The sequence below is a fragment of the Pyxicephalus adspersus genome, chromosome 2, assembly GCF_032062135.1.
Source record: "Pyxicephalus adspersus chromosome 2, UCB_Pads_2.0, whole genome shotgun sequence".
Classification (NCBI taxonomy): domain Eukaryota; kingdom Metazoa; phylum Chordata; class Amphibia; order Anura; family Pyxicephalidae; genus Pyxicephalus; species Pyxicephalus adspersus.
In genome coordinates, this window is record NC_092859.1 from 40,449,347 (window position 1) to 40,476,463 (window position 27,117).

Here is a 27,117-nt window from a genome sequence, read left to right on the forward strand (position 1 = left end):
AAATGGCTCTCTCATGCAAGGCCCAGGAGACTAATTATAAAATTATCTCTAGGTGGCATTTATGTCCAGCAGGTATCGACCGTATGTGCTCTTCTGACAACTGTTGGCACTGCCACTCTCTACAGGGTACCATGTTACACATTTGGTGGAAATGCCCAGAAATCCCTAGTTTCTGGGATAAGATGATTGAACTCCACAACAGAATGACAGGCTCAGATCTACGGAACACACCTAAAGTTACTTTGCTATCCATGATTCCTGGGTCTATTAGGGCCACTAAAAGGGATGTTCTTTGACATTTCCTTACGGCGGATAGGACCATAATCCTTAGAATGTGGAAACAAACTGCAGTACCTTCCTTGGGAGATTGACTCACAGAACTAGAAAAAATACAGCGTTTGGGAATCACTTGTTGCAGAGGATGAGGACATGATGGAACAGTATAGGTCGACATGGTCTGCCTGGGATGGATTTAAAGACTCCCCCGAATTCAAGAGACTATGTCCATAAGGCTAACAGAATGGTTCAGTGTTGAGGGAAGCGGATCTGACCCTATTCACCTTCTGTAATCCTGCTGCTGTATGATTAGATGGCCGAATAGCACCTCACCCCACAAACACCCTCAACTACCTGCCTTCAAACCATGACCTACGCATGTAAAACTTATAGCCCCTTTTATGTTTCAAGGGTACAGAAATATGGTTATCATGGGTTATTGTTTACTTGATCAAAGGACAGTAATGTTAAAATGAATGCTCAGTATATGTTCGGCTTTGTACCTAATTTTTTAGTTTTACTTTTCTTCCCCTGTATTCCCCTATGTTTGTCTCATACTCTTTCTTTTGTCCCCTCTCTATAGTCTTTCCATGACTCATATTGCAAAAGTATTTGTTTTCAAAGAGGACACTTGTGTTATTCTGTTCATATGTTTTTTTTTTTATATATGTGTCTCATATGTACAAAAATGGACATTTCTTTTGTATATGTGTCTCTTGCGTGTTAATACAACGTAGAAACTAAAAAAAGATTTGAACAACAAATACATTTTCAGATACCTTAGCAGCTGGCTCTTCATCGCTGTCTGACTCCTCAGAGCTCTCATCTGCTGGCTGAGTATTTTTGACTGGGCTCTTAGATTTAGCCAATACAGATTCCTGTTTAGCTCCCCCAGAAGGAGTTTTTGATTGAGACAGAAGAACTGTGGCAGGTTTCTGAACAAGCAAAAAGAAATTTTGAATTGGCCATTTTATTAAGTTGAATACTGGAGTAAATTAATATTAATTTGGTATGAAAATACATTTTTGTGCAATATTTAGCAGGTATAAAAGATAGATTTTTGAAAGGAGCAGTCCATAGAGCTTAGAAGAGTTGTGCAACCCACATGCAAAAGATAAAGCAGCATTTAGCCATTTAAGAAAATATTTTTTGACTTGGGAAAATGGGTGCTGCTGTTAATGTCTTCCCATTGTCTTATTAAACTACACATTTGGTGGTAAAACCATTCATGTTTTGGAAAGATTTTTCAGAAGAAAGATTGGTCTAAAATGGTCATTATGTTCAGTCACAAAGGTGTCTGGTTAGGTGCACACACAAAAGTTAAAAAACAAAAGGTTATCTCCTTTGGATACCTTAGCAGCTGGCTCTTCATCGCTGTCCGATTCCTCCTCAGAGCTCTCTGCTGGCTGAGTATTTTTGACTGGGCTCTTAGATTTAGCCAATACAGATTCCTGTTTTGCTCCCCCAGAAGGAGTTTTTGATTGGGACAGAAGAACTGTGGCAGGTTTCTGAACAAGCAAAAAGAAATTTTGAATTGGCCATTTTATTAAGTTGAATACTGGAGTAAATTAATATTAATTTGGTATGAAAATACATTTTTGTGCAATATTTAGCAGGTATAAAAGATAGAATTTTTAAAGGAGCAGTGCATAGGGCTTAGAGGAGTTGTGCAACCCACATATGCAAGCGATAAAGCAGCATTTAGCCATTTAAGAAATTATTTTTTGACTTGGGAAAAGGGCTGCTGCTGTTAACCTCCCGAGAGTGACTCTTGGTAGAAAAAAGTTGCTACAAGTGGTAACCCCGAGTCACTCTCGGGGTTGGAACACCTAGGGAAGGTTAGTAAATAGAGCGCTTACCTGATCCACCGGGGTGCTGCGCCATCCAGCGCAGCGACCTTTGTCTTCTTTCTTCTTCCTGCTTCTGCATCCGATGAGTCACCGGGGGAGTTCCCAGTGACGTGTGTGTGTGTGTGTGTGTGTGTGTGTGTGTGTGTGTGTGTGTGTGTGTGTGTGTGTGTGTGTGTGTGTGTGTGTGTGTGTGTGTGTGTGTAACGCCACGGCTGGACGGGGTGGGAAATTCAAAATCCATTTGTATTGCATTCAATACAAAATAACTGTATTGAATGCAATACATTGGATTTTTATGTGTAAAAGCAGTACATTGTGTCAAGAACATTTTACAGCATGTATAATACTATGAGTATAATATATATATATATTTTTTTAAATATATAGATTTTGAATTTATTCAATTTATTGTTTTTAAAACTTTATTATACTCATACTATTATATTATACTGTAAAATAAATTTTCATGAAAAACAATGTACCGCTTTTAGACATATAAAACCGGAACAGAAATGAACCGTTAGGGAGGTCTTCCCATTGTCTTATTCAACTACACATTGGTGGTAAAATCATTCATGTTTTGGAAAGATTTTTCAGAAGAAAGATTGGTCTAAAATGGTCATTATGTCCAGTCACAAAGGTGTCTGTGGTTAGGTGCAGACACAAACGTTATAAAACAAATGGTTATTTCCTTTGGATACCTTAGCAGATGGCTCTTCATCGCTTTCCGATTCCTCCTCAGAGCTCTCATCTGCTGGTTGAGTTGTTTTTAATGGGCTCTTAAATTTGGCCAATACAGATTCCTTTTTAGCTCCCCCAGAAGGAGTTTTTGGCTGAGACAGTAGAACTGTAGCAGGTTTCTGATAACAAAATAAAAAAAAAATTGAATTTAAAAAAAATACTGCAGTACATTTTTGGCCATTTTAAGGAGCTTTTATCATAAATGTGATCGGTCTACTGCTACTTTTCAACAAAAGCCATGTGACAGGAAATCAAGTAGGTGTAGCATTTACATTTAAACATTTTTTGGAGAGTCGGGTTTACATGCGATAAGCTACTTTACAAATTAGTTTTTGCCCCTATTGAACCTTTCTCAGCTAATCAATGTTTGACTAAGAAAAGGCTGTTACTAGTAATGTGATTTATTGTTATTCTTCATCACACAACACCAAAAAAAATAAAAATAAAAAAACATTCATGTTTTGGAAAGAAAGACTGGTTACAAATTGTCATTATGTGTGGACATCAAAGAGTCTACAGTTAGGTAAAGGCACAGTGACTTTATATATAAATAAAATACATTTTTTTTTTTTTTTTTTTAGATACCTTAGCAGCTGGCTCTTCATCGCTGTCTGACTCTTCCTCAGAGCTCTCATCTGCTGGTTGAATTGTTTTTACTGGGCTCTTAGATTTAGCCAAAACAGATTCCTTTTTAGCTCCCCCAGAAGGAGTTTTTGGCTGAGACAGAGTAACTGTGGCAGGTTTCTGATCAAACAAAAGAATTCAAAGTTACCATTTGAAGAAATTAATGGATTAAAAAATTATATATTTTAGTTACAAAAAAGTTATTTTTTTTTGCCAAATGTATTAACCCCCTAGCGGTAATCCCAAGTCACACGGGGTAACTTTAGAAGCCCTCTTACCTTTGCCCCGCGCTCCAGCAGCGATCCGATGGTCCCGCTGTGATGCCGGTCCATCGGGGGCCAAGTAATCTGCTTTTAAATACCACCTGGGTCCCGGCCACACCGCCGCTCGCATCAGCAGTGAGATTGCGAAGCACAATGCAGGACTTCTGCATTGTGCTTCACATCTCACTGCAGATGCAAGTAGCAATAGTAAATTCTGGGGGTGATGCCAGCTGGCACCACCCCCGGAATTTGCTATTGCTGCTCACATCTCCTGGAAGATGCGATGCACAATGCAGAAGGTCTGGGGTGAAGGGTGAGGGGGGCGGGACATCCCCCACTCGCATCACCCAGGAGGATGTGACATCTTCTGGGTGATGCGAGTGGTGATGTATTGGGGGGTATGGCAGGACGGGAAATTTAAAAGCAGATTACAATGTAATCTGCTTTTAAATGTGTTTTACAGTGTAAAAAAAAAAAAAAAAACACTATGCAACATACAAAAAAAATAAAATAAAAGTACATTTTTAATTTTATATTTTATTTTAAATTACATTGTTGTCCATTTCATTATTTTTTTAAATTGTTATTTATAATTATGTATTATATTATATTTTATGATTCTTATATAATAAATAAATATAATTATCATACCCGGGAGTTAATCCTAAGAATTACAGGCCCACAATATAAACAAACATTTCTATGCAAAAAAATTAGGATCACTTTTTACATCAAAAAACTGACAGAATTAGAATGCTAGGGGGGGTTAATATAACAAGCTTTTTTGACCATTGAATAGGACACATATAAATGTGATATGCCTATTGTTACTGTCCAGCCATATGATATGATGGCTAACAAAGCAAATGTGGCTTTTACATTTACTCAATTGGAAGGACCAGTTATGTGGTAAGCTACCTTAAAATTTCCTTTTGTCCCCATTAACTGATGTGGGATAGTTTTGAACAAATAACAAACCTTTTATTATGCAGTTCATAGAGCTACAAAAAGCTGTGGAACCCACACACAAGAGATGACTCTAGAGCATTAGCATGCAGCAATGAGTCATTTAGGATTTTTCAAGTAATTACTTTTTAACCCAAGTAAAGGCTGTTTTTAATAATATGTTCCCATTGTCTTTCTTCATTCACAATACTTATTAGGAAATGGTTGGGAAATAAAAACATTTGGTATAGGAAAGGCTCTTCAGAAGACGGATGAATCTAAAGATGTCAATATGTCTGGCCACAAAGATGTCTGCAGTTAGGTGAAGACATAATACCTTTATGAAATTAAAAATAAATGTAAATAATTTTAGATACCTTAGCAGCTGGCTCTTCATCACTGTCTGACGACTCTTCGGAGCTCTCATCCACTGGTTGAGTTGTTTTTACTGGGCTCTTAGATCCAGACAATAAAGATTCCTTTTTAGAAGGAGTTTTAGGTTCAGACTGAAGAACCTCGGCAGGTTTCTGATGAAGCAAAAAGAAAAAGGAATTTTCAAGTATGCCATTTAAAGAAATTAAATACTAGAGTTCTTTTAGACTTTTTAAACTAATTATTTTTGAATTGAACGGCTGCTGTTGTCTTCCCGGTGTCTGGTTTTCATAACACACCATCTATTTAAGTAAATAAATCATGTCTTTCAAAATCTTTTGGACTAACATCATCAAAGAGATTTCGGGTAGCTGAAGGCACAGTAATTTTGTACACATAAAACAATTGTTCATTTCTTCTAGATACCTTCACAGCTGGCTCTTCATCGCTCTCTGACTCCTCCTCAGAGCTCTCAACTGCTTGCGGAGTCTTTTTCACTGGGCTCTTAGATTTTGCCAATATAGAATCCTGTTTAGATTTAGAGGGAGTTGGTTGAGACTGAAGAACTGTGGCAGGTTTCTGTTAATGAAAAAAAAAAAAAAAAAAAAAAGACATTTTAGTAGTAAATACATGTTTGTTGTTGCCAAATTTACCAAACGAAAAGCATTTTTTTGATAAATGAAATACATCTATTGTTACTTTTCAAGCAAAGGCCACGATAGTAAATCCAGTAAGTGTGCCTTTTCAATTAATTCCAGAAAAAGAGTAAAGGAGAGATTGGTTTTCATGTAGTAAGCTGCCTTATAATATACTTTTTGTTCCCTATTACCGGAGTTAGGATATTTTTGAACAATGACATTCGTAGGATATTCTTGAACAATGACATTCGCATTTTCATTAAGCAGTCTTTAAAGCTAGTAGAGTTGGAGAACCCACACACAAAAGAAAATGGTGCAGTGATGAGCCATTAAATTTTTTCAGCTTTTATTTGACCCAAGAAATCGATGCTGCTAGTAATATGTTCTTCTCTTTCATGCATAACCATAACATTTATGTTTTGGAAAAATGATTGGTTAAAAGTTGTCATTATGTCAGGCCACCAAGGTGTCTACAATTAGGTAAAGGCACAGTAACTTTATGAACATAAAATAAATTTTCTTTGATACCTTAGCAGCTGGCTCTTCATCGCTGTCCGAAGACTCGTCAGAGCTCTCAACTGCTGGCTGAGTCTTTTTGACTGGGCTCTTAGATTTAGCCAATAGAGATTCCTTTTTAGTTCCCCCAGAAGGTGTTTTTGGTTGAGGCAGGACTGTGACAGGTTTCTGATCAAGCAAAAATAAAAAAGGAATTCATATGTAACAATTTTATTGAATCAAACACTGCAGTTGTTTTGTAAACAATTTTATTCTACAGATTCCTGCTTAGTTCTCCCAGAAGGAGTTTTTGTCATCTCTTGACTCTTTCATGACAGTGGCTGCCTATAACAACTATATGACTCAGATCTAATTTTAATGCTTAAAATGGCTTTACAGAAGATATACTAAGCACCAAGATACATCATCTGGCAAAAAGGCCTAAACATTAAATATTCATAAACAGTAATTCATATTTCCTTTAAAAATATTTTTAGGTGCTAAACATGCACAGTTATTGTATGCATTAGAAAACTTCTCATACCTTAGCATTTGACTCTTCGTCACTGTCCGATTCCTCTTCAGAGCTCTCACTGGCTGGCTGCGTGGCTTTTAATGGGACATTAGACTTGGACGCCTGTTTAGCTGCAACCACCGAAGTTTTTGCCTGAGATAACTGAACTGCAACCGACTTCTGATAACGTCAGAAAAACCCAAAGAATAAATTAACACGTTTTCTAAGAAATGTATGACTGGTGTACTTTTGTCATGGGCTACATTTCTAATTTGGCATTTGATCATTCACTGTGAGGCATTTCCCTTTTCTAAAATGTAAATTTCACCCATTGATATGAATATCTATGAGTAGCCCAAAATAGTCACAAAATTGAGGCTCTGCTTAGTTATTTTGCCTAGAAATCCAAAGTAAACAAAGCTAGAACATAATGCAGGCTTGGAAATGAATAAGGGCTAATCTGAGACCTAGTAATAGGTTACTATATTGGTGCAGGGTATAGTTCTATTTTGGAAGTGCCCATAGTATGATTTTGAAAAATAACACAGTTATCAGCCCTGTTGGAACTCTATCAGCTAGTCCCCCAAATTAGACTGACATCAGGAAAGCCTTACTTTTCAGACCTTTCCAGAGCTGCACAATCAAAGATATAGGGGATACATGTTATTTTTTTTTTCTTCTTAGGTGGCCCAATATGTTTGGGAATGGATAGCTCAAGGCTTAGTTTTGGCATATAAAAGGAGAAAGTTCATTTCAATTCAATATCATAGCAGCTAGCTCACTGTCACTGTTGGACTTTTACACTGAGCTCTTATCTGCTGACTGTGCAGTTTTTAAAAGAATTTTAAACTTGGTCTGCTTGACTTTCTTTGACAGAGTATCTGGGTGAGATGGCTGGGGTGTTGTGAAACCAAATTGGAAAAATACACAGCAAAATATTACTATTTATGTATTTTGTAAAACTAAAAAACTATTATGTATGTATTTTGTAAAACTATTTAAAATTTAGCTTGCAGAAAGGACCAGGTTAAGTTCCAATTATAACACACACGCATACATACATATACACACACACACACAAACAGTACATAGACATCTATCTACGTGCACACACAGGTTCAATACCTGTGCAGCTGGCTCATCATCACTGTCAGATTCCTCCTCTGTGCTCACGTGTGCTGCTTGTGTTTTTAAAGGGGTCTTAACCTTAGATGGTACCACTGGTGTCTTCTTGGTGCCTGCAGAGACGGTGCTTGCATTTGCCAAAGGTGTAGTCAAGGCAGATTTCTGATAACATAAAAAAGGGTAAACAGGAGAAAAAAAATAAAAACCCTAAAATGTTAACCTTTTAACGCAACATGGTCAGCAGAGAATGACATTTAAAAGAATGCTCACAGGGTAATAAACTTAGCATGAAAGATTAGGTAGAAAGGTATCAAAGGTAAGTATACTTTTTTTTTTTTTTTTTTTACATACAAAGTGACTGTGCAGACTGTGCTAAAAGGGTTTTTAATTATTGTTTTTTATTTAAATGTGATTTCAATGAAAAGAATACAACAAAACAAAAACATCATAGACCAAACACAATGAGTAAAACACTTGTTGGGAATTAGAAAATGTGTACAGAGGTATAACTACATATAAAGTATAAATCAGGGGTCACTAGGCCATTTCAGGGGTGGGCGGGTGCATACACTAGGCCTGCGAGTCCTGCCTTAATGGCTCCACCTCCCTCCAGGAAACACCCCCTGAAGTGAAATCCCTTTCCCCATATGCATTGCGAAGGAGAGGGATTTCCCTTCAGGGAGCTTTCCCTATTTACCATGGCGGCGGCGGTATTATAGCGAACCGCGGTAAATAGGGGAGCAACAGCAAGGAGGCGTTAGGCCGGAACGAACTACTGGCTAGGCCGTATCCGGCCTAAAGGCCGGAGTTTGCCGACCCCTGGTATAAATCAACATACATACATACATACGAGGACAAAAATGAGAAAAAGAAAAAAAACAAAAAAACAAACCATAGGGGCCACTAACCTCTCCCGGCCATCCCCCCTCCCCCTGCCCATCTTGCTCCTGTGCATGTTGTTTAGGTTTGGGAACCTGAGGTAGAGAATAAGTCAGGATGGGGGAGTAAGTAGGTATTCCAAAGGGTCCAGACTTTACTGGATTTTTCCAAGCGATATTAACTACAGTTTTAAATCTGCAGCCACATAGCCATGCAGGACAAAGCAACACATTCCTTTAACTACTGCCCTTTTCACATACTTCACACTTTCCCTACATTTTTGGCCACTTCTATTTAACTGATGAAAACCCGAAGAAATGCTCAATACTTCTAGGTTTAGAAAGCATGTGACTTTCTCCTACATAATAGTCTTGATCTTTAGTGGCTGTTGAGATATATAGAACTGTCACATGGGAGTGGAGGGAAAGTCTACAGCCCTGTGTAAATTAAAAGTCACAGGAGCTTTTCCCAATTCCTAATCAATGAACAAGATTTTTAAGGGAGAGAAAAAACTGAGAATGGTAAACTGGGGAGGACAGCAATTAACGGGTCCAAGTTTTTTCTTTTGCACATCCATTACAAAGGCAAAATATAATGGTTCTGGGTCTTTAGATAGTTTTTAACTAATGTTTAGAGCTTTAAAATGTATATACAATATTTTTTTTTGTTTTTTTAAACTAAAAAAACACAAGCAAAGACCATTCTGAAAGAACTCAACAAAACTGATTACATTTCTAAAAAGGTAAAACCTAGAGGAAGTATGAGGAAAGAAGTTGCACCATTGACTTAATGTATATTTTATCATGAACTTTTTGGGCTCTGAATTTTTTTTTATCAAAAAAGCAGACATTTTTAATGATTACCGTTCATATATAGATGTCAATTTTAATACCTTAACATCTGTCTCCTCATCACTTTCTGATGTCTCTTCCTCTGAGCTCTCATCTGCTGGCTGTGATGATTTTAATGGGAGCTTAGCAGCAACCGATTGAGTCTTTTTGATGCCCACAGATGGAGTTTTTGGCTGAGATGGTGGAATAACAGAGGCATGTGTCGGTAAAACAAATAAAAGCTGTGATAGGTGTAGTAGGATACACATTGTATACCTCACATTTACACTGCCTGTCCAAAAAGTCTCATGCTGTAATATTCATTGGAATATGAAATTCCCATATAAGATGATTTTTTCTATGATTACAATGCACATTCACCTTGGTATTGTTTTAATAAGATTATGCATTGTCACAATTATTTCCTTCAAGAGCTGCATTCATTTTTCGTTGAAAAAAAGTCGTCTTCAGCACACCCCAAACATCAATAGGGTTAAGGTGTGGACTCTGCGGTAGGGAATGTGGGACAATGATAACTCCTGGACCATTGGCACTCTTACAATCTGAGCCCAAATAATTCTGGCATTGTCATCTAGGATGATGCTGTGCCATCAAGCAAGAAAAAAATCCATACATGGAAAAAACAGACTTGCTGCTTCCTTGAAATGTTTTTAGTTGAATTTTACCTTACAAATACATCATACAGTGCTCAACCCAGAAATTTGTTTTAGCTGGGTGTGATGAAATTTTAGGCGGGTGGCAGTCCCTGTATTGTGACCCAACTCATCAGTAATCATCCAAAAACAGCTGGGTGGTTACTGAAAAGTGCTGGGTGGTGCACCCCGCTAAAAGGGGCTGGGGAGAACACTGTCATACATAAACACACAGATAAATAAAAACACATACCCTAACAAATCTTCAATAACTTTGCCACCTAAGAGCAGCAGCAAGCTTTTAGATATACAAAGAGACACACACACACCCCTTTTATACCTTAGCAGATAGCTCGACATCACTCTCTGAGGATTCTTCATCTGAGCTTTGGTCTACTGGCTGTGAAGCTTTGGATGAATTTTTAGCAGAAATTGCTGGCGTTGAAGGTAATGCTGGTGCTGCCTGTGTAGCACCTGAGGAAGTTGTTTTCTGCTGAGAAGATTGAAGAGTTGTTTCAATTTTGTTTTCACATTAAAGAGGGAAAACAGTTACTCACAAAGTTGCACTCAGGTGTACTGCCTTGAATTCCTTGCAGCTAGTTTTGTTTTTCAAATGACAGCCTAGATTCTAAGCTATGCAAACACACGTAAAAATTAAGAAGTGACTGCAAACAGTACTTGTTCATATTAAAACAAAAATATATTTTTAAAAATGTGGACATTTTCTTTGGCACTTTTAAACTACGCACTTTAGTAGCAGACTCCTCCTCACTGTCGGATGACTCTTCCTCTGAGGTCTCTTCCTCTGCCTGCGCAGCCTTGGCAGCCACCGCTGGTGTCACTGCAGACGATGTTTTCTGCTGAAAAACAAAAGGAGAATCCAAATTGATAAAAAAATTTAGGCTGAATACGACAATGTGTTAGTCACCCCTGATGTGATGTTGCTTTCCAAAATCTACCCAGAAGATAGTTATTTAAGTTGCTAAGAACTAGCATTACCTTTTCCTCTTCACTATCTGAGGTGTCACTCTCAGTTTCTGATGCCAACATTTCAGCTTTAACTGATGAAACTCTGGTTTGGGTTGCTGTAGCTGCTTTTTGATTTTGTCCCTTTGTAGGTTTGGTTGGTGATGCTTTTACAGCATGAGGTGTTTTATCCTAGTAAAAAGAACTCTGCAAGTTACACTTAAAATGTACTGGCTTTTTGTAAACGTGTATGCTGGAGATACCTTGCTCATTATCATAAAATAAGAACATATGGCATATAATACTGGGAATTATTAGTCTGCATGGGGGTATTCGGTGTTCCTAAAATGTCTCCCTACTCCATGTCAAGTAGCCTAAAAAATTGTCTGTAAATGTTAAACAATAAGCCTAAATTATTAAAACTCTCAAAGACTGGAGAAGATTGTGAGTAAACCTGGGTGATCCAGCAAACCTGAACAGAACTGATTTAGGAATGAAAACACTTGCCATCCAATATCAAATGATTATTAGGAAATTCATTCCAGGTTTTTTGATTCACTCATGGTAATCCTTCGTTCTCCCCATCCCCTTTTAGCCAGGCACACCACCTGGCACTTCAGCATCCACCCGAATGTTTTTTGGTGGTTACAATACGGGAGCTGCCACCCGCTTACAGCTTCCTTACACCCAGCTTAATAAAATTTCTGAGAAGAACACTGTAGTCTATGGTTTCCAGTTTTGGGAAGCTACAAGATGATATTGACATGATAGGTTCCCTTTAAGGAGACATCAGGAGTCTTTGGGATTCCTAATTTCAACTGTGCACTCAACAACTAACTAATCTGTGCTTGATCTTATCCCACTCCAGGCACCGTGACAGATTTAAAAGCTCTGAACTAGGTATACCTGGGTGTACACTACCTCTGGGTATGTGGAAGTGTTTGGATGGCATTACTTCTACAAGAAAGTCTGCATCTCAACGTATAGATGTAAAATTGTTTACATGCTGGTGTTGCCAGTGACATAACAGTATGTGCTGCAGGCAGTAAAAGTCTGAGTACCAAAAAAAAAAAAAAAAACACAAACAAATCTATTATAAAGAGGTACAATGTATAATTAGCCTTCACTATTCTATCCAACGATCCTTTTCAACGACTAAGGACTGCACGATGCATGACCGAGTGCCATACATACAGCACCGGTGTGCTCCATGGAGAAGGGAGGGGGAGAACAACAGAGCGGCACCGTGCTGCACGCTCTCCCCTTTCGCTTCCATTACGATCGTTCGTCGTCCACCGTCCGTGGATCCTCCAGACGATGGACGCTGTACACACGCCAGATTCCCGTCCGATATCAGCCCGAAGCCGATTATTGGACGAGAAGCATTGCAAGTGTGTACGTAGCCTTAGACTGTGGAGCACAGTGTGAGTTTTGTGCCTTCACCCTTGATGCTAGTACAGTATGTGGAGATGCAAGTTTGGGAATTGTTGTCACTGCCAGCAAACAAAAATCAGGATTACATTAAAAACAGCTCAAACTACCTGAAATCACACCACACACTTTGGTTTAAATTCCCCTCTCTTTGTGAAATCATTTTAAAGAATTTAAAGCAACTGTTGCTAAAATAGAAACAATGTACACACTTTAAAGATAATACTTATATTTCAAACCCCTGCTCCCTGGGCTGTGCACAACTGTATAGCAAAAAAATCCATCCTCTGGAGGAATCCAATCCAACCAATTCCTGGTCCCACCCTGAGCATAAACATCTCCCCTTTGCCTCAACATAGATACAAGTCACAATAATAATCTAGGGCTCAACACAAGGTATGGTGGGGGAACCAGGTATCTGATAATCAGGTAAATTTACATAATAGATAGTGGCCATTGAAATAAGGGTCACTATAAGAAGACTTTTTCCTCACTTTTCCTTACTTTTTAGAAGAACAAACATTGGATTTTTTACAACTTTCTGTTCTGCAATTTTTGAAAAACTGCTGAAACCTGACCATTAAAGAAATTATCTTTAAACCTTGTAAGAAACTAAGAGCTCCATCCGCCCCAACCCACTGGTTGTGTTGTCAGAGCAAGTGCAAGCCCTGTGGAAGAGTCATGTATCAGCATATTCTATGTTAAGCTTCTCATTCCTCAGCACCACACCCTGAAAAAGGGGTCACTGCTGCCCTATGCGTTAACACATTGGGTAAATTATGTGGACTCTGGAGGAGTGGCATGCTGGTAGAGCTTTTCCAGATTTTGCCCCTAATGGTCACAGTAACAAAGGATATTGTACGCTGTAGAGGTCTAGGAATTTACAAATTATGGCTATAGACTATAGATATCAAAAGAGATTTTGGCTTTAGATATGAAAACAAAAAAAAGGAAAGGGGAATTGAGGAAAAAGGAAGAAAGAAGGGCTGTTAACAGATACCCTAAGGGCCAAACAAACCATTCTGAATAGGCAAAGCTCTAGCTCTTGTTTTAGGTAGCGATGGACTGGGTTTGTCTCTCACATGTCTATTGGCTAACAAGGCAGCCCACCATAGTGATGATGCAATAATAAGATGGGATGGGGAAAGAGTAAATGTGCAAGTTCTGAAAACTGAAGCGCTGGAGATTTCCCCATTTAGAGGGGCTTGGTACTTGGACACCACAAGGCAAAAAAAGTTGAAAGCACTTGATAATGACAATTCTCCTTAAGACCTCTGCCAGGTCTGAGACGGAGAATCTATGCCCTTACCACCAAAATAGTTAAGTTTGCCAAATTGTATGGGTATTGAACTGCCTACTGCAGATTTTAATGACCACAGTTTATTCAAATGACCTTGAAAGGACTATATTTTATACATTATATTTGACAAAAGCACCAAACTAACCGGCTTATCAATGTCTGTCTCATCGCTGCTCTCAGAGGACTCCCCTTTTTGTGCAGCAGCTGCTGTGGCTGGAACCGTTTTGTCAGGTACAACCTTTAAAAGAATAAAGGAAGTAGTAACCAAACTGAATATCAACATTAAGGATGAGTGCTCACAGAAGCTCATAATTTTTTGACTTGTTATATTTTACATACTGCTTGTTATATTTTATTGTTCTTAAAAAAATCTAGAGCACCTTTATTGATAACCAAACACATAGGTTTGATAAGCAGTTGCATAAATATTGTGAAACATAAAAAAAATGCAAATATCACAATTTGTCTTCCAGAAGCTCTTTTCTTTCAACTATCAAGCTGTGAAAAACAGTAAAAAAAAAAAAAATCCAAATGGTTTGGTTGGAGGTGAAGCCTGAAACGGTTAAAGGACAAGTACACCATGTAAATACCAGTTATTTAAAATGATGTAGGCAAGCCCCACTCATTTCCATTCTCCCATCTAACAGCGAGTGGGGTACTTGCTGAAGCATTCTTTCCACAAAACAGCTAAAACTGGAATGTTAAGGTGCCTAAATAGGTTTATTTATATTCATCTGGTTATTGGCAGTACAGATTTATTTCAGGCAGAAGCTAAAAATGACCAATCCATCAGTACTACATCCTCAACGCTGAAATAAATCTACAGACCACATAATGTTGTTCACTTACTTGCTTTGTAGTTTCTTCTTCAGATTCAGAGCTGGAAGAAATCTCTTCATTCTTTTTCGCTCCTGGTGCAGACAATAAACTGGCAGCTATAAGCACAAAAGGAGAAGAAAAAAAAAAGCACAAATAATGTTAGAAAAAGAACTATTTTAAAAGCAGAAATAGTGACAAAAATATTTTTTACAGGTTCTGGTCAAGGTAGATTTATAAGTTAGTGTCAAACATGTAAACATTAGCTCATTTTACTTTCACTTACTTTGCACAGGGACAGTTTTTGCCGACACCATCTGGGTTTCGCCATCAGAAGAATCACCCTCTGAAGAAACAAACTCTGCTGATTTTGGTCCTTTAGGAGTTGCCTTTTTGGGAGTCACCTTAACAACCTTTGAAGCTTCAGTAACCAAATTCATTGTCTTTTTAACTTGTTTGTTCTGCTAAAGAAGGAAACAAACATAAATAATTTTGTTCTACCAGTTTAACAGGTAGTTTGCTAAAGAAAAAAAAAATTGGAGTGTATGAACAAAACTATAATCCTGGGTAGTCATTTTCAAGATGTAACGAATAAAATAGATAAGCAGGTGAAGGGCTTACTCAATGTTAACTACAAAGCAGGGGTACACATTCCTTTGGGTACATATCAATTGTAGTGCACATCCATAAAAAAGAAACCAAAAAATTGTGAAATCTGCATCAAAAGTTTGTCAGTCAGATTATAGAACCTGACTTGAGAATTTGTAGCAGATCCTTGGCATTTGGATAGTGTGGCATGAAGCATGCACTCGAACTGGATTACAATGCTTTTAGGATTCTGAGGGTCTACTGAATTGCGAGCATAAAATCCACGGGAAAAAAATCTTTCCATTGAGTCCTTTCTGATGTATGTGAAAAATCCATCGAACCTGAAGTCTTTGCAAGTGATTAAACACTGGAGCTGAATATTAGCCTTTCGGACCCCCCTTCAGCAAAACAGGGTGTGTTAACATTCTGAGTTATGAAGATCTCATTGAGTTACTTACCCTTCAATGAATTGTCTTGCAGGAATTTGGTCTAGCACACGTGCATGGCACAGCTCCCAGTTAGGAAAGTCAAAAATCTGTCTCTTTCCTGTCTGCAAGATGAGACCGTACCAAATTTCCTGCACTGTTACTCAGTCGCGTCTATATTCCGCAGTTACTGAACCCCAAGCAATAGGGATAAAGCCAAACAAATTCTCTTCCATGTGTCTGCATTTTTATAATGTGAGCTGAATGATGAGAAGAGTCAGCGAATGATCTGACTGGCTGTATGGAACTAAACTAGATCATTCTGGATGGTATAAGCCACTGAACAAGGTGTAAGAAACACAGAGTTCATGCAGTAGTAGTATATCCCTCTTGACACATTTGTTAGTGTTAAAACTAAACTGGGATTTTTCATATCTGAAATAAAGCCAGATACAGAGTATGTTGATGTTTGTGTTCCCACTGGGGAAATATACCTATTGGTGTGACTGTTGTCAAGATAGAAAGTAGGGAAAATCCTATATTAGTGTTGTCATGAGAGCAAGTGCCATTGTTAATTCTCAGTACATGAAAACACAGATCAGAGCCCGCTTTGAGTTAATTTAGAAATTTCTGTTTTCCTTCATTACCATACTTCTCATACTATTAAATAAACTGAAGCTATACTTTTACTTCAGGATACAATTAGAAGAGTGGGCAGCTTCTATCTGGAGCTATGTCGAATGATAATCTTCTGCCACACAATGATCACAGTCTGTTTTACAGGGTCAGAGGAAATAAGAAAATAAAAAGAACTATATTAAAATACTAAATATACTTAAAAGGTTACTGGAGCACTAAACGTTAGAAAAACTGAGCATACCAAGTATTTACCTTTCAGGCCAGCTCCCATTAGGGGAGGAGTTGTGGTCTGGCTTATTCATGCGTGTATATGGCACCTAAAAGTGGACTTTTCATTAAGAGATTATGAAATATGCCCTTTGTGGAAACAGAAAGAAAAAAAAACTTCTGATTGCTGTTTTAACTCTCTAAATAACTTGTCAGTTATCTGCATGCTTGTTTCAGGAGTGTGATCAAACCAAAAGATGAGCAGTACCTCCAGGCAATTAGAGTTCTTTGGAATGAATTTAGCAAAGGGCAACTAACATAACCTTCTCAGTGGCAGGCCCGCATTTTTTTCAATGGAGCTGTTAACAGACAGATTATCACATCAGGTGGTAAAAAAAAAAAAAAAAAAAAAAAAAAAAAAAAAAAAGATGCAGACCTGCTGAATGCAGATGGAGATTAGAAATATTCAAATATTCATTAGCAATAAAATTATCTCACTTAAAAGAAGATTGAATTATGTATCATATTAAGTATTGACAAAAATAATAGGAAAAAACTTAATTTACAAAACCACTATACATTCCCTTTAAATTCCTTACCTTCTTTGTGTTTGAACTCTCTTTTGCTGCAACGTCTAAAAAAAATAAAAAAAAAAAAATAAAGTGTATACAGGTGAATAGATGGCAGATTCAATCACAAGACTTTTCATCTGATGGCAAATATTGCTGTATGTGGAAATGGCTATCTTACTGTGATCAGAAGATTCAGAGGATTTCTTGGAAGCTTTTTTACTCTTTGCTCCATCTTTTTTTGTTTTCTTTTTCTTCTTTGATTTCCTGCAGAATGAAAAGGATGCAGATTTGTTCTGATAAAGTCTTGCATAGCTGAATCTCATTCTAAACATTTATGATCACATTCCATATGCGAGAGGTTAAATAGCTTAGTGACACTTTCTGAAATAGTCTCTAAGGTTTCATCCAGTTCTTGTCCTGCATTCTATGAGGATTATTGACATTATGCATGCTCATGTGAATATTACCCGAGCTATGGAATGCTTCTTACCGCTTTGCACAGGAACACTGCCCATATTAAAATACTCAGTCAGTGATGCCAAGAAAACCTCAGTTAATACTTTTGCCATCTCAAATGAAAACTTCCCAAAGGCTAAAGGGAAATTCAGACAAGTACTTCACAGCTCATCTAATCCCAAGAATGTAATATAAATGTTTATATATATAAAAAAAAAAATCATTAGCATGACAACCAGATATCTTATGGTAACCTCCATCATTTTTATGACAGATTCCATTTTTTCTAAACAGAGGGCTTTAGGCTGGCCAGAGAGTATACAATCTGATTGTACAAGCTTTAAAAAATCTCCTTTAGATATACTAAATAAATAATATAGGGACATGTGAATAATTCATGTCAGTCTCTTGTACTACAGGATTTGACAACGGTTCCAATAGAAAATGTGTAGACTTAATAGTATGTGGTAGATCTCAGAAAATCTCATGACAGTTCCTTCTACTTGTGTACTAGAAGGAAAGTTCTGCCGGCTTTAGTAATAATAATACTTTCAATGTTGTCAAAAGAAAAGAATGGTGTGAAATGGCAGTGAGCAAATCACAGAAGGATAACTAAGGTAGTGTTTTCTAAATCTGTTACAAATAATCTGCATATTTTGTACAAAACTACAAGGCCAGTAAAGGCACCTTGCAGAGACAGTTGAATTTCTGTACGATTTATAAAAATATAGGTAGTTGTGGATAAAACAAACAAATAAAAAAGGTCAATTTGGGATGCTGTTTAGCTACACGCCATATACAGCACAGCATTCAGAACTATGTAACACTAAAAATGCCATGGAATGAGCAGAGGGAAATGCAGACATTTCTGGCTTCAATTTCTGTTGAAGCAAAATGAAGCTGCAAATACTCATCAGAGGGGCTAGCTAAATACACCAGATCTTGTTTACATCTTTTTTTGTCCAGGTGACCTCTTTCAATGAAAAGTTGCAGGAAATCCAATATTTTACAGCCGTCACAAGAATAGAGGAAAACTTCTTAGTGTAATACCAGTTTTGGTGTCCAAGAAAGTTCAAACCATTCAATGTTCAATCCAAAACTAAAAGAACAAAGGAAAGTTTACTTTACATATCAGTGTATATACTTACTTTTTCCAAAGCTTGTAGACTTTTTGCAGAGTGACCTTTGATGTAGTAAATTGCTAAGGAAACAAATGCATAAAATTTTAATCTCACAATATAAAAAGTCATTTGGAAAAATAAATCCCTGCAAAAGAAGATGATTTCAATCTAACACCGCAGCAGTATGTTAAGTGCAGAAAAGTACAGCAGCATACAGCATTAGTGTTGGTCAAATATCTCACTATTCAATTCGACAACTATTGGATCGAATACGGAGATATTGTTTGGGTGATCGAATGCCGAATTCGAACACCATTAAAGTCAATGGTGGGAGAATTCTGGTTATTTTTAGAGACTGTGAAGAACTGCAAAAGCAATCAGGGGAGTGGAGCTGACAGCTCCGCTCTCCTGATTGCTCTGGCAGCCCTTTACTAGTTGTATGTGTTCTTCATTTTGTTCATTCATTGAAAAGATCCCCGGTGCACTAGAGGTTAACTGGGGACAAGTTCCCCATTAATTCACCTCTAGTGCTCTGTGATTGGCTGGGAAAAGGAAAATCCTGATGAGGCTTGAGCTGTCATCAGGGTTTACCATTTCTCAGCCAATCACAGAGCACTAGATAAATGGGGAAGCTTGTCCCCATTTAACCTCCAGTGCTCGGGGATCCCACACAGACAGGAGGATTCCCACGGCTGTGCAGCTGTGGGACTCATCCTGTCATTGTAGGATAACCTGTAAAAAAATAAAAGTTAGTTACACAAATCACAAACATTCAACAAATTACTTTAACATTAATTTTTTTAACACATTTTTTACACACGAATTTGCAGTCGAATCACGTGTTTTTCAGGTAGAGTCTATCTGAATTCGAACTGCCATATTCGGGGTCGAATATAAAGACAACCCGAATTCGAACACCAACACTATACAGCATATCCAGAAGGCCATCAAGTACCCTGAATAATGAAAGATTCATGCTATCTACACGGCTATTTTCCTTCCAGCACTGACATTATCTGGATAAAATATGAACTGCTATGGGCTATGTTTAGATTGGCAGCAAGGTTTTGGTGTCATTACCGCTTCCTCATGTCAAGAAATGACTGCCTGGAGTTGACGTTACATGTAACTTTTACCAGAGTGACTCATATAAAAATGAATGGGGGCGGCAGTGAGGGGTTCAATACAACTGCTGCCCGCTGTCAAAAGCACTGCAGTGCAAGCGATTAAGATGCAAATAGCAAAGTGCCAGTCACCAGTGTGGGATTGCTTGATCTTACCCTTTACTATCTACATATATCAAATCAGTTTGACATCAGAACATTTGGAGGTGAATCTGAGAATGTGTATGTGGCATTTGCTTGATCATAAGAGAAGCTTCTGTGGTTCAGTTACTGCACCACTTGAATGTTCAATGTATTTAAAGCAGAAGTAAACCTACTATACCAGATGTCGGCAAACTCCGGCCTTAAGCCAGATAGGGCCTAGTTGGTAGTTTGTTCCGGCTTGAGCCTCCGTGTTGTGGCTCCCTTGCCTATTTACCGTGGCTGGCGTTAACACTTTCACCGCCAGGGTAAAAAGGGAACATTCCCTCTACTCTGTATGCATTGCGATTCCTGGTGAGGGGGCAGAGCCATTAGGGCGGGACTCGAGAGAAGGAAGGTAACCAGATTACTGCGGAAGGGACATCACCTTTCCAATTCTGCATAAATTACCTTTACAATCGAACATTTTTAAAACCAACTTTGGTTTCGCTTTAAAATATATGTAAAACCAATACATCAGCTAAGATAATATTGGCCAAAGCTTGGAGGTCCTCTGTTCCCAACGTGGAGCATGGTAAACAAAAAGTGATATGGTTTCTGGCTAATGAGAAAATGAGGGCAATCCTCAAAGACAATATGGCCAAATTCCAGAAAGTATGGGGACTGTGGATTGAGTATCATATGCCTATAGGATGGGTTTGGGAATTCCTAATTATATGACTAAATTGTGGAGACCATAGAAAGTACTGGTAAAGGTAATAAGAATATGCTGTGACCTGTTTAAAAAAAATGTTTTTAGTCTAAGTGAATGATTAGGGCTTTAGTTATACAGATGGTATTGACTTTAGTGGCTTATAGATGATGTAAAACACGAGTTAGTTGAAGGTTAAGGTAAAAGGTGTTTTTTTTTTTTTTGGGAATAAGTGTAAAAAGCATAAAATTGGGAATATTTATAGTTTTTTTTCTTTTTCTTTGGGAAGAGTCTTATGTTTCACTACCTTTTTTTCCTCCCATTTATTAAGGGAGGTCATATTATTCACAATAAAGTTTGTTGGTTTTTATGAAAATTGTTAGGGATTAATTAAAAGATACATTTTTTGGGTGATTGTAGTAACACAACAAAATACATGTCACTTAAGGTAAGGTTTTTTTCTTCTTAAAATATATTATTCACTGGTAACTACACATTTGCTTTGGACACTTGAATAATTTTTTTATTATTATAAAACTTATTTGCTTTTATTGCTAATTAGGCTATTGGAATAATGATGTCCTAATATTAATTTTGATTTATTATTGATGGGAAGAATATATAGTGTTATTTGGCATAACAGAAAAGGTGTATTTGCAGTGGATATAATGCCATGCTGTATCGCTGTTTCTCTTTGTATTATAAATAAGAAAGGTATGACCTGTTATATATAATGTTTTGTTCTTTTTATGAAAACTGAAAATTTAATAAAGATATTGAAAACTAAAATATATGTAAAACTAAATCCCATGTAACTTAATAGTTTTAGTGCTAAAAGTATTTTTACCATTAGCAGTTTCAACTGAAATACCTGTTGATACAGGTATAAAGTTACATAAATGTTCAGAATGACAACGCTCTGGTATGACTTATGGCTGTCACCCTTCCTTAAGAAAACAGTGCGCCTATCACTACACAAAGACATAAATGACTGCAAAGAGTCTGCGGTAGATATGCATTTTTATAGGTGATAAATAAAGGAAAATAAGAAGTGTTTCATGAAAAAGAAGAAAATCAGAAAAAGGTTGTCAGTGCACTTGAAGCTCAATATAAGAAGAACAGGCCATCTTAATGTATTACACTGGAGTGCAATAGGGGAAATGGTGTAAAGGGAGTCTGAGAGGTTTTATATACTGTAACCCTTAGATTGCCAGGAAGTGATGTACAAATCATGGCAATGAAATGGTTAAAACAAGCTTGCAGTGCAATAGGTAAATTAAAAGGGGTGGAGATGTTATAAAAATCATTTTGTCTATTAGAAAGGTAATGACATGTCAGCAAAAGAAGCTGCTATAATATACAAAGATATTTATTTCTAATAAAGCTGAACGTGGCTTCCCAGACACAAATAACCCCAGCATGGGGTGCTGTCCTCACCTCTCCACTCTCTACCTGCAGCTCTCTGGCACTTTTGCTGTAGCCATTCTGCAGGAGATGCTGGTGAATGAGAGCCAACAGGGCGAGTTTAGCTTTCACCATGATGCCAATCACCAGGGACGGTCCACTCACACTGCCAAACACACCTCTTCTGTCACCATGTGCTTCCTGTTACACCACTTCCGGGAGCACCAGTTACCGCGTGGTATTTCTTTCTTTTTTTTTACTGAATCAACTTTATTGAAAACAACTAGAGACATAACAAAAAAACGCCATTGTTTGAAGTAGCAGAACATAGCTGTTAACTGAATATGTCCTGAAAATTATGTTCTTTTTTTAGTATCGATACAAAAATAGTTTTTTTATATGTAAGCAGTTTAAACACTTGGTATATACCTTTGTATAAGCCTATTAAGCTGCGACAACTTACCCACCTAGTCTTTTTATTTAAATAACTTTACTTATGAATTATGTTTTGTTTTGAATTTTTATACCTAAATATCAATAGAAGAAATGTCCAAACACCTTGTTTTGGGGTTCACCGTAGTATTCTGCTTATTGCGGCGATTCTGGGAACTACAATTACACTCTGTGCGGTTAGTGGCGCCATACAGTGGCAGCTGATGGAATTACACCAAAGTGTAACTATTACACAGTATTTATATAGCGCCAATATATTACGCAGCGCTGTACAAAGTCTATAGTCATGTCATTAGCTGTTCCTCAAAGGGGCTCACAATCTAATGTCACTACCATAGTCATATGTCTTTAATACAGTGTAAGGTCAATTTTGGGGGAAGCCAATTAACCTAACTGCGTGTTTTTGGAATGTGGGAGGACCTGCAAACTCCATGCAGATAGTGTCCTAGCAGAGATTCCAACTCGGGACCGAGTGCTGCAAAGGCCTGAGTGCTAACCACTGAGCCACTGTTATATGTAGCTGTGAAAATATAAAAGCTCAGCAAGACAGGAAACATCTGCTATGCGACAGAACTGGGTGAACAAGATCAAGTCTCATACTCCGTTGTTGCCTTATATACTGTACCTATACCCATCATATTAGGAATAAGGGACATTTAGGTGTAGCTATAAATGGCCTGACTGAGAATGACAGAAACAAGAATGTAAATGCTGCATGGCAAATTTAGAGTTTAGACACTTTGTTTTTTTTAGACTTTCAGACATCAATATTTTCCAAAGTTGTTAATCCAGGATGGCATTGACCGAAATCACTCTACCCCTTTAAAAGCAGGAAACACAAATGATTCAATTTTTTAATTACAGTCGTCATCTATCACTATCTCAGTTATTGTGTTCCCTCCTCCAGGTGCAAATGTTTACTTGAGTGACTGTTCTGGATCTATGGGAATTAATTTATCCTAAACTAAAAAACTGGCTTCCTGCCCCCCCCCCCCCCCCCCCCCCCCCCCCCCCAATGGATAAGCATTCTATAAGATAGGCTTCCGCCTCAGCGCCGTGCTTAGGTGAGCCAGGACCTCCCCGGAATTCACCCCCTTAGGGCTAGGGGGAGTACATGACTTCTGGTAGGTGCAGGGCCCAACATATAAAACCATGAGTTTCAGCCTTTGCAAGGAAGAATGCTTGTTTATGCAGGTCACTAATTCTGGTTCCTGTGTATGGCCAATAGTGAGGAACATTTCTGTCTTATTTACATTTAAAAGGCTGCTTTGCCACTAAATGTAAGCTATCCCTGAAGGATGTGAAAGTTCTTTTGTGAGCTATTTATGAACCTTTAAAAAGAAATGCGATCAGGTAGGTCCTTTATTATAGGAAGGATATATTAAAGGAACAGGCCATGTCCCTTCTGCAATAAAATAACATTACTTGCCTGATTGCATTTTTTTAAAATACACTCACCTGTCCCTGTTCTGTTGTGGCTGCCTCAATCTTATTGCTTCTTCTCTTCATTGTTTCAATCGTCAGCCTTCTTGGATGAAATAACTCCACTGTAGGTGCTCAGGAATTCATTCAGTCCTAGCTTTTTAAGGTAAATATTCCATATAAGGACCAGTCCTTAGACATCAGGGATATCTGACAGCTGTCTAGTACCTGTGTGTAATAATACAATTGTGATCATTCCCTACTGTGATATTATATATAATGCTTCAAAATATTTGATCTTATTTCTACTCTGTTGATAGATCCTCAGAGGGATGCTATTCAATTCCGAAATAGACTTTTATTATTTTTCCTTATTACTAGGATGACAACAAGAGTTATTATTATTATTATTATTATTATTAAACAGGATTTATTTAGTGCCAACATATTATGTACATTAAATAGGGGTTGCAAATGACGGACAGATACAGACAGTAAACAGGGGGGGAGTTTGTGCTGTACCTTGACCTACCTTATTTCAAAAGTAATTTGGTTTAAAAATAAACTCCATTCAAAACAAAAAGCCACCATATAGGATTTACATTGGCAGATAAGTTAGTAGAAAATAAAATACTAGTTATACTGATAATGTAAAAAAGTTAGTTTCCCTAAAAATGAAACCACTCATATTACATATTCCTTTCCTTTTAATACCTTAACTTTAAAATCATGGCCTAAAGTGACCCTATTGGTGAAAAAAACCACCTACCCATCCGATATGCTGAGACTTTGCTGTAGGGTGCAGGACAGCATTTCCACTCTGGCTGCTGTGATTTTCCCTCCGACCACTAATACCTGAAAGACACAGTAATGTTTTAAGGTTCAGCAGCCTGTGGTCATGTATTCCACACAACCAGAAATGTAAAACAGTCAGCATACCTGACACCAGACTATTAGAATTCAGTTCTATATTAATTACTTGTAAGTTCTAGTTATGTTCATAGTTAAAAACAATGAGCTAATAGTGTATTTGCCTTTTCTTTTCTTAGCTCCTGTGTGGAAAACCAATGCAGTGTCTGGAGTTATAGGGAACACAGCATCACCTGTTATTCCATGAATGACCTTAATCATCCTAAAATAATACCAACATTTCCTCCAAAGATGAGTGTGTAGTGCCAAACTCTCATGTAGCAAATCACGTCTTCCCCATTGATTAAAGTGTGTCAAACAGAAGAGTCCAGATTCTCCTTTTTATTATCTATTCTGTAGTGTACGAATAAAGGAAAAATCTGTCTGCTATAGCCAGGATAGAAAAAAACAATGCTTTCTTAAAATAAAAATACATCCTTTACACACTAAACTACAAATGCTGATGGAAGCCCAGGTATACAATTAGCCATGTCTGTATACAATATCCAGAGGTACACTATATTGTAAAAATGTATTTCTTAACTTCTTTATAATATAAATATTTGTAGATAAGTATAAAAAAAAAAAAATGAGTAGATAATTGGATAACATATATCTTTTAGATAGAATATAAGGGAGGGATTGTATGGTTAGGTTTCCCTTTTCTAGAGAATTACTTTTGTTCTCAGCCAACTCCTAAAAATTGAATAATGAAAAGAAACAAATCGCATAAGCGGGGTTTTTTGGTGGCTAGATACAACTGTAATTATATCTAGCTCCCAAAAAACCTTGCTTCTGTGTTTTTTTTTTATTATCATATAGATAAGATAAATAAATATTACTAAAACAAATAACATACTTAATATTATAGCTGGGTAGAAAAATAACACCTACTTAGAGAAGATTTGATAAATAACATCAATAATTAACAAAAAATCATACAAAACAGTAGAACAAAATATTTAGATAAAGCAGCTGTCTAAGGTATATATTAGGTAGATAAGTTAATACAAAACACACATAAAAAATAATAAAAATGTATAATAAATAATTTATGATGGACTAAATAGGGTAAACTGGATTTATTGCATGGATAGATTAGAATTCATTAAACAAAAACACAAAAAACAATAGGATAAGTGGTTGGCTAAGTTAACTAGATAAAATATAATACATAGATAGATTAAATCAATGAATACAAAAAATAATAGATTCTTGGATCTCAGCCTGGACACTATCTGCATGGAGTTTGTATATTCTCCCTATGTATGCAAGGGTATCATCCCAAAACCTGTATTTAGGTTAATTGGCTTCACCCTAAAATTAGCCTTAGACTGGGTTAATGACATTATTATTATTATTATTATTAATATGCTGGAGGAATTAAATTGTGAACTAACCAGTGACGTGACTAAGGACTCTATATATATTGATGTTATAAATAATACAGATTAAATACATGAAAGTTAAATATTCTGCTGTGAACTACTCTCTAAAGGGAAGTGGAGACCAGATACTTTTTGGAACATTTAAACAGGTAAGAAGGTTTTCTAAACTAGCTTATTTAATTTGTTTCTGATATCTTGTAACCTGCTCCGTCTAATCTTTAATCAAGTTTAGAGTATAGGATGTCATGACCTTTCATATGATTCTTTACCTTCCCTGCCTTTTCCTGATTTCTGATGATTTAGTGATCCTATGCGGACTGTTTTCACTAGCCAGGCAATCCTAAAGGCTACTCTTGGTTTTACATAGAAAACAAAGCAATCAAGATAAAGGTATATATCAATATCTGCAAAATCATATCAGCAGCACAGTAATAATACATACAGTACATTGTTGCACCTGGTAAACATATATGCATCATTTATGGACCCCTCTACAGAAAATCTACAATACATATAGGACATCTAGTGGTCAAATATGTGTACTACACTTATAATAGTTTCTATACTGAACATGTCTACTACTGAGGGTTCTATTATAAATGTTTTTACCCAAGTTTTATTCCAAATTACTAATTTTTACATTGGATTTATTTGAAAATATTTGAATCATGAGTTATAGTTAATTCACACATTTTCAATTTTTTCCAATGTAAGGAGTATACTTAATAAAACTTGGATGACTTATGGGTGACAGCATTTATACTAACCCCTACGTATTTACCAGGAGATTCTGCAGCTCTGCATTCACAATGAAACAGTTGCAGTGCCATAAAATGTTTGTCAATTAAGACTTCTTGCA

General features: G+C 37.0%; 1 protein-coding gene across 16 annotated transcripts in view; it reads right to left on the reverse strand.

Annotated features, from left to right (window-relative positions):
- TCOF1 (treacle ribosome biogenesis factor 1) overlaps nt 1-22,299 on the reverse strand; it is a 46,429-nt gene extending 24,130 nt beyond the window's left edge. For 9 of the 16 annotated variants that reach the window (XM_072400547.1, XM_072400542.1, XM_072400548.1 and 6 more), the window contains exons 1-20: nt 22,120-22,299; nt 18,754-18,806; nt 17,328-17,413; nt 17,177-17,211; nt 15,005-15,182; nt 14,752-14,837; nt 14,048-14,140; nt 11,205-11,363; nt 10,955-11,065; nt 10,546-10,698; nt 9,615-9,746; nt 7,844-8,005; nt 6,749-6,898; nt 6,238-6,393; nt 5,498-5,650; nt 5,077-5,226; nt 3,453-3,611; nt 2,828-2,986; nt 1,629-1,784; nt 1,056-1,211 (exon numbers count right to left, since the gene is read on the reverse strand). In XM_072400547.1, the coding sequence (XP_072256648.1) occupies nt 1,056-1,211; nt 1,629-1,784; nt 2,828-2,986; nt 3,453-3,611; nt 5,077-5,226; nt 5,498-5,650; nt 6,238-6,393; nt 6,749-6,898; nt 7,844-8,005; nt 9,615-9,746; nt 10,546-10,698; nt 10,955-11,065; nt 11,205-11,363; nt 14,048-14,140; nt 14,752-14,837; nt 15,005-15,182; nt 17,177-17,211; nt 17,328-17,413; nt 18,754-18,806; nt 22,120-22,221 (2,589 nt within the window). In that variant the 5' untranslated portion in view covers nt 22,222-22,299. Of the gene's footprint in view, nt 1-1,055; nt 1,212-1,628; nt 1,785-2,827; nt 2,987-3,452; nt 3,612-5,076; nt 5,227-5,497; nt 5,651-6,237; nt 6,394-6,748; nt 6,899-7,843; nt 8,006-9,614; nt 9,747-10,545; nt 10,699-10,954; nt 11,066-11,204; nt 11,364-14,047; nt 14,141-14,751; nt 14,838-15,004; nt 15,183-15,764; nt 15,858-17,176; nt 17,212-17,327; nt 17,414-18,753; nt 18,807-22,119 lie in introns of those variants that run through there. The other 7 variants (XM_072400534.1, XM_072400533.1, XM_072400541.1 and 4 more) reach the window with 7 other exon arrangements.
- Between the last annotated feature and the right edge of the window lie 4,818 nt (nt 22,300-27,117).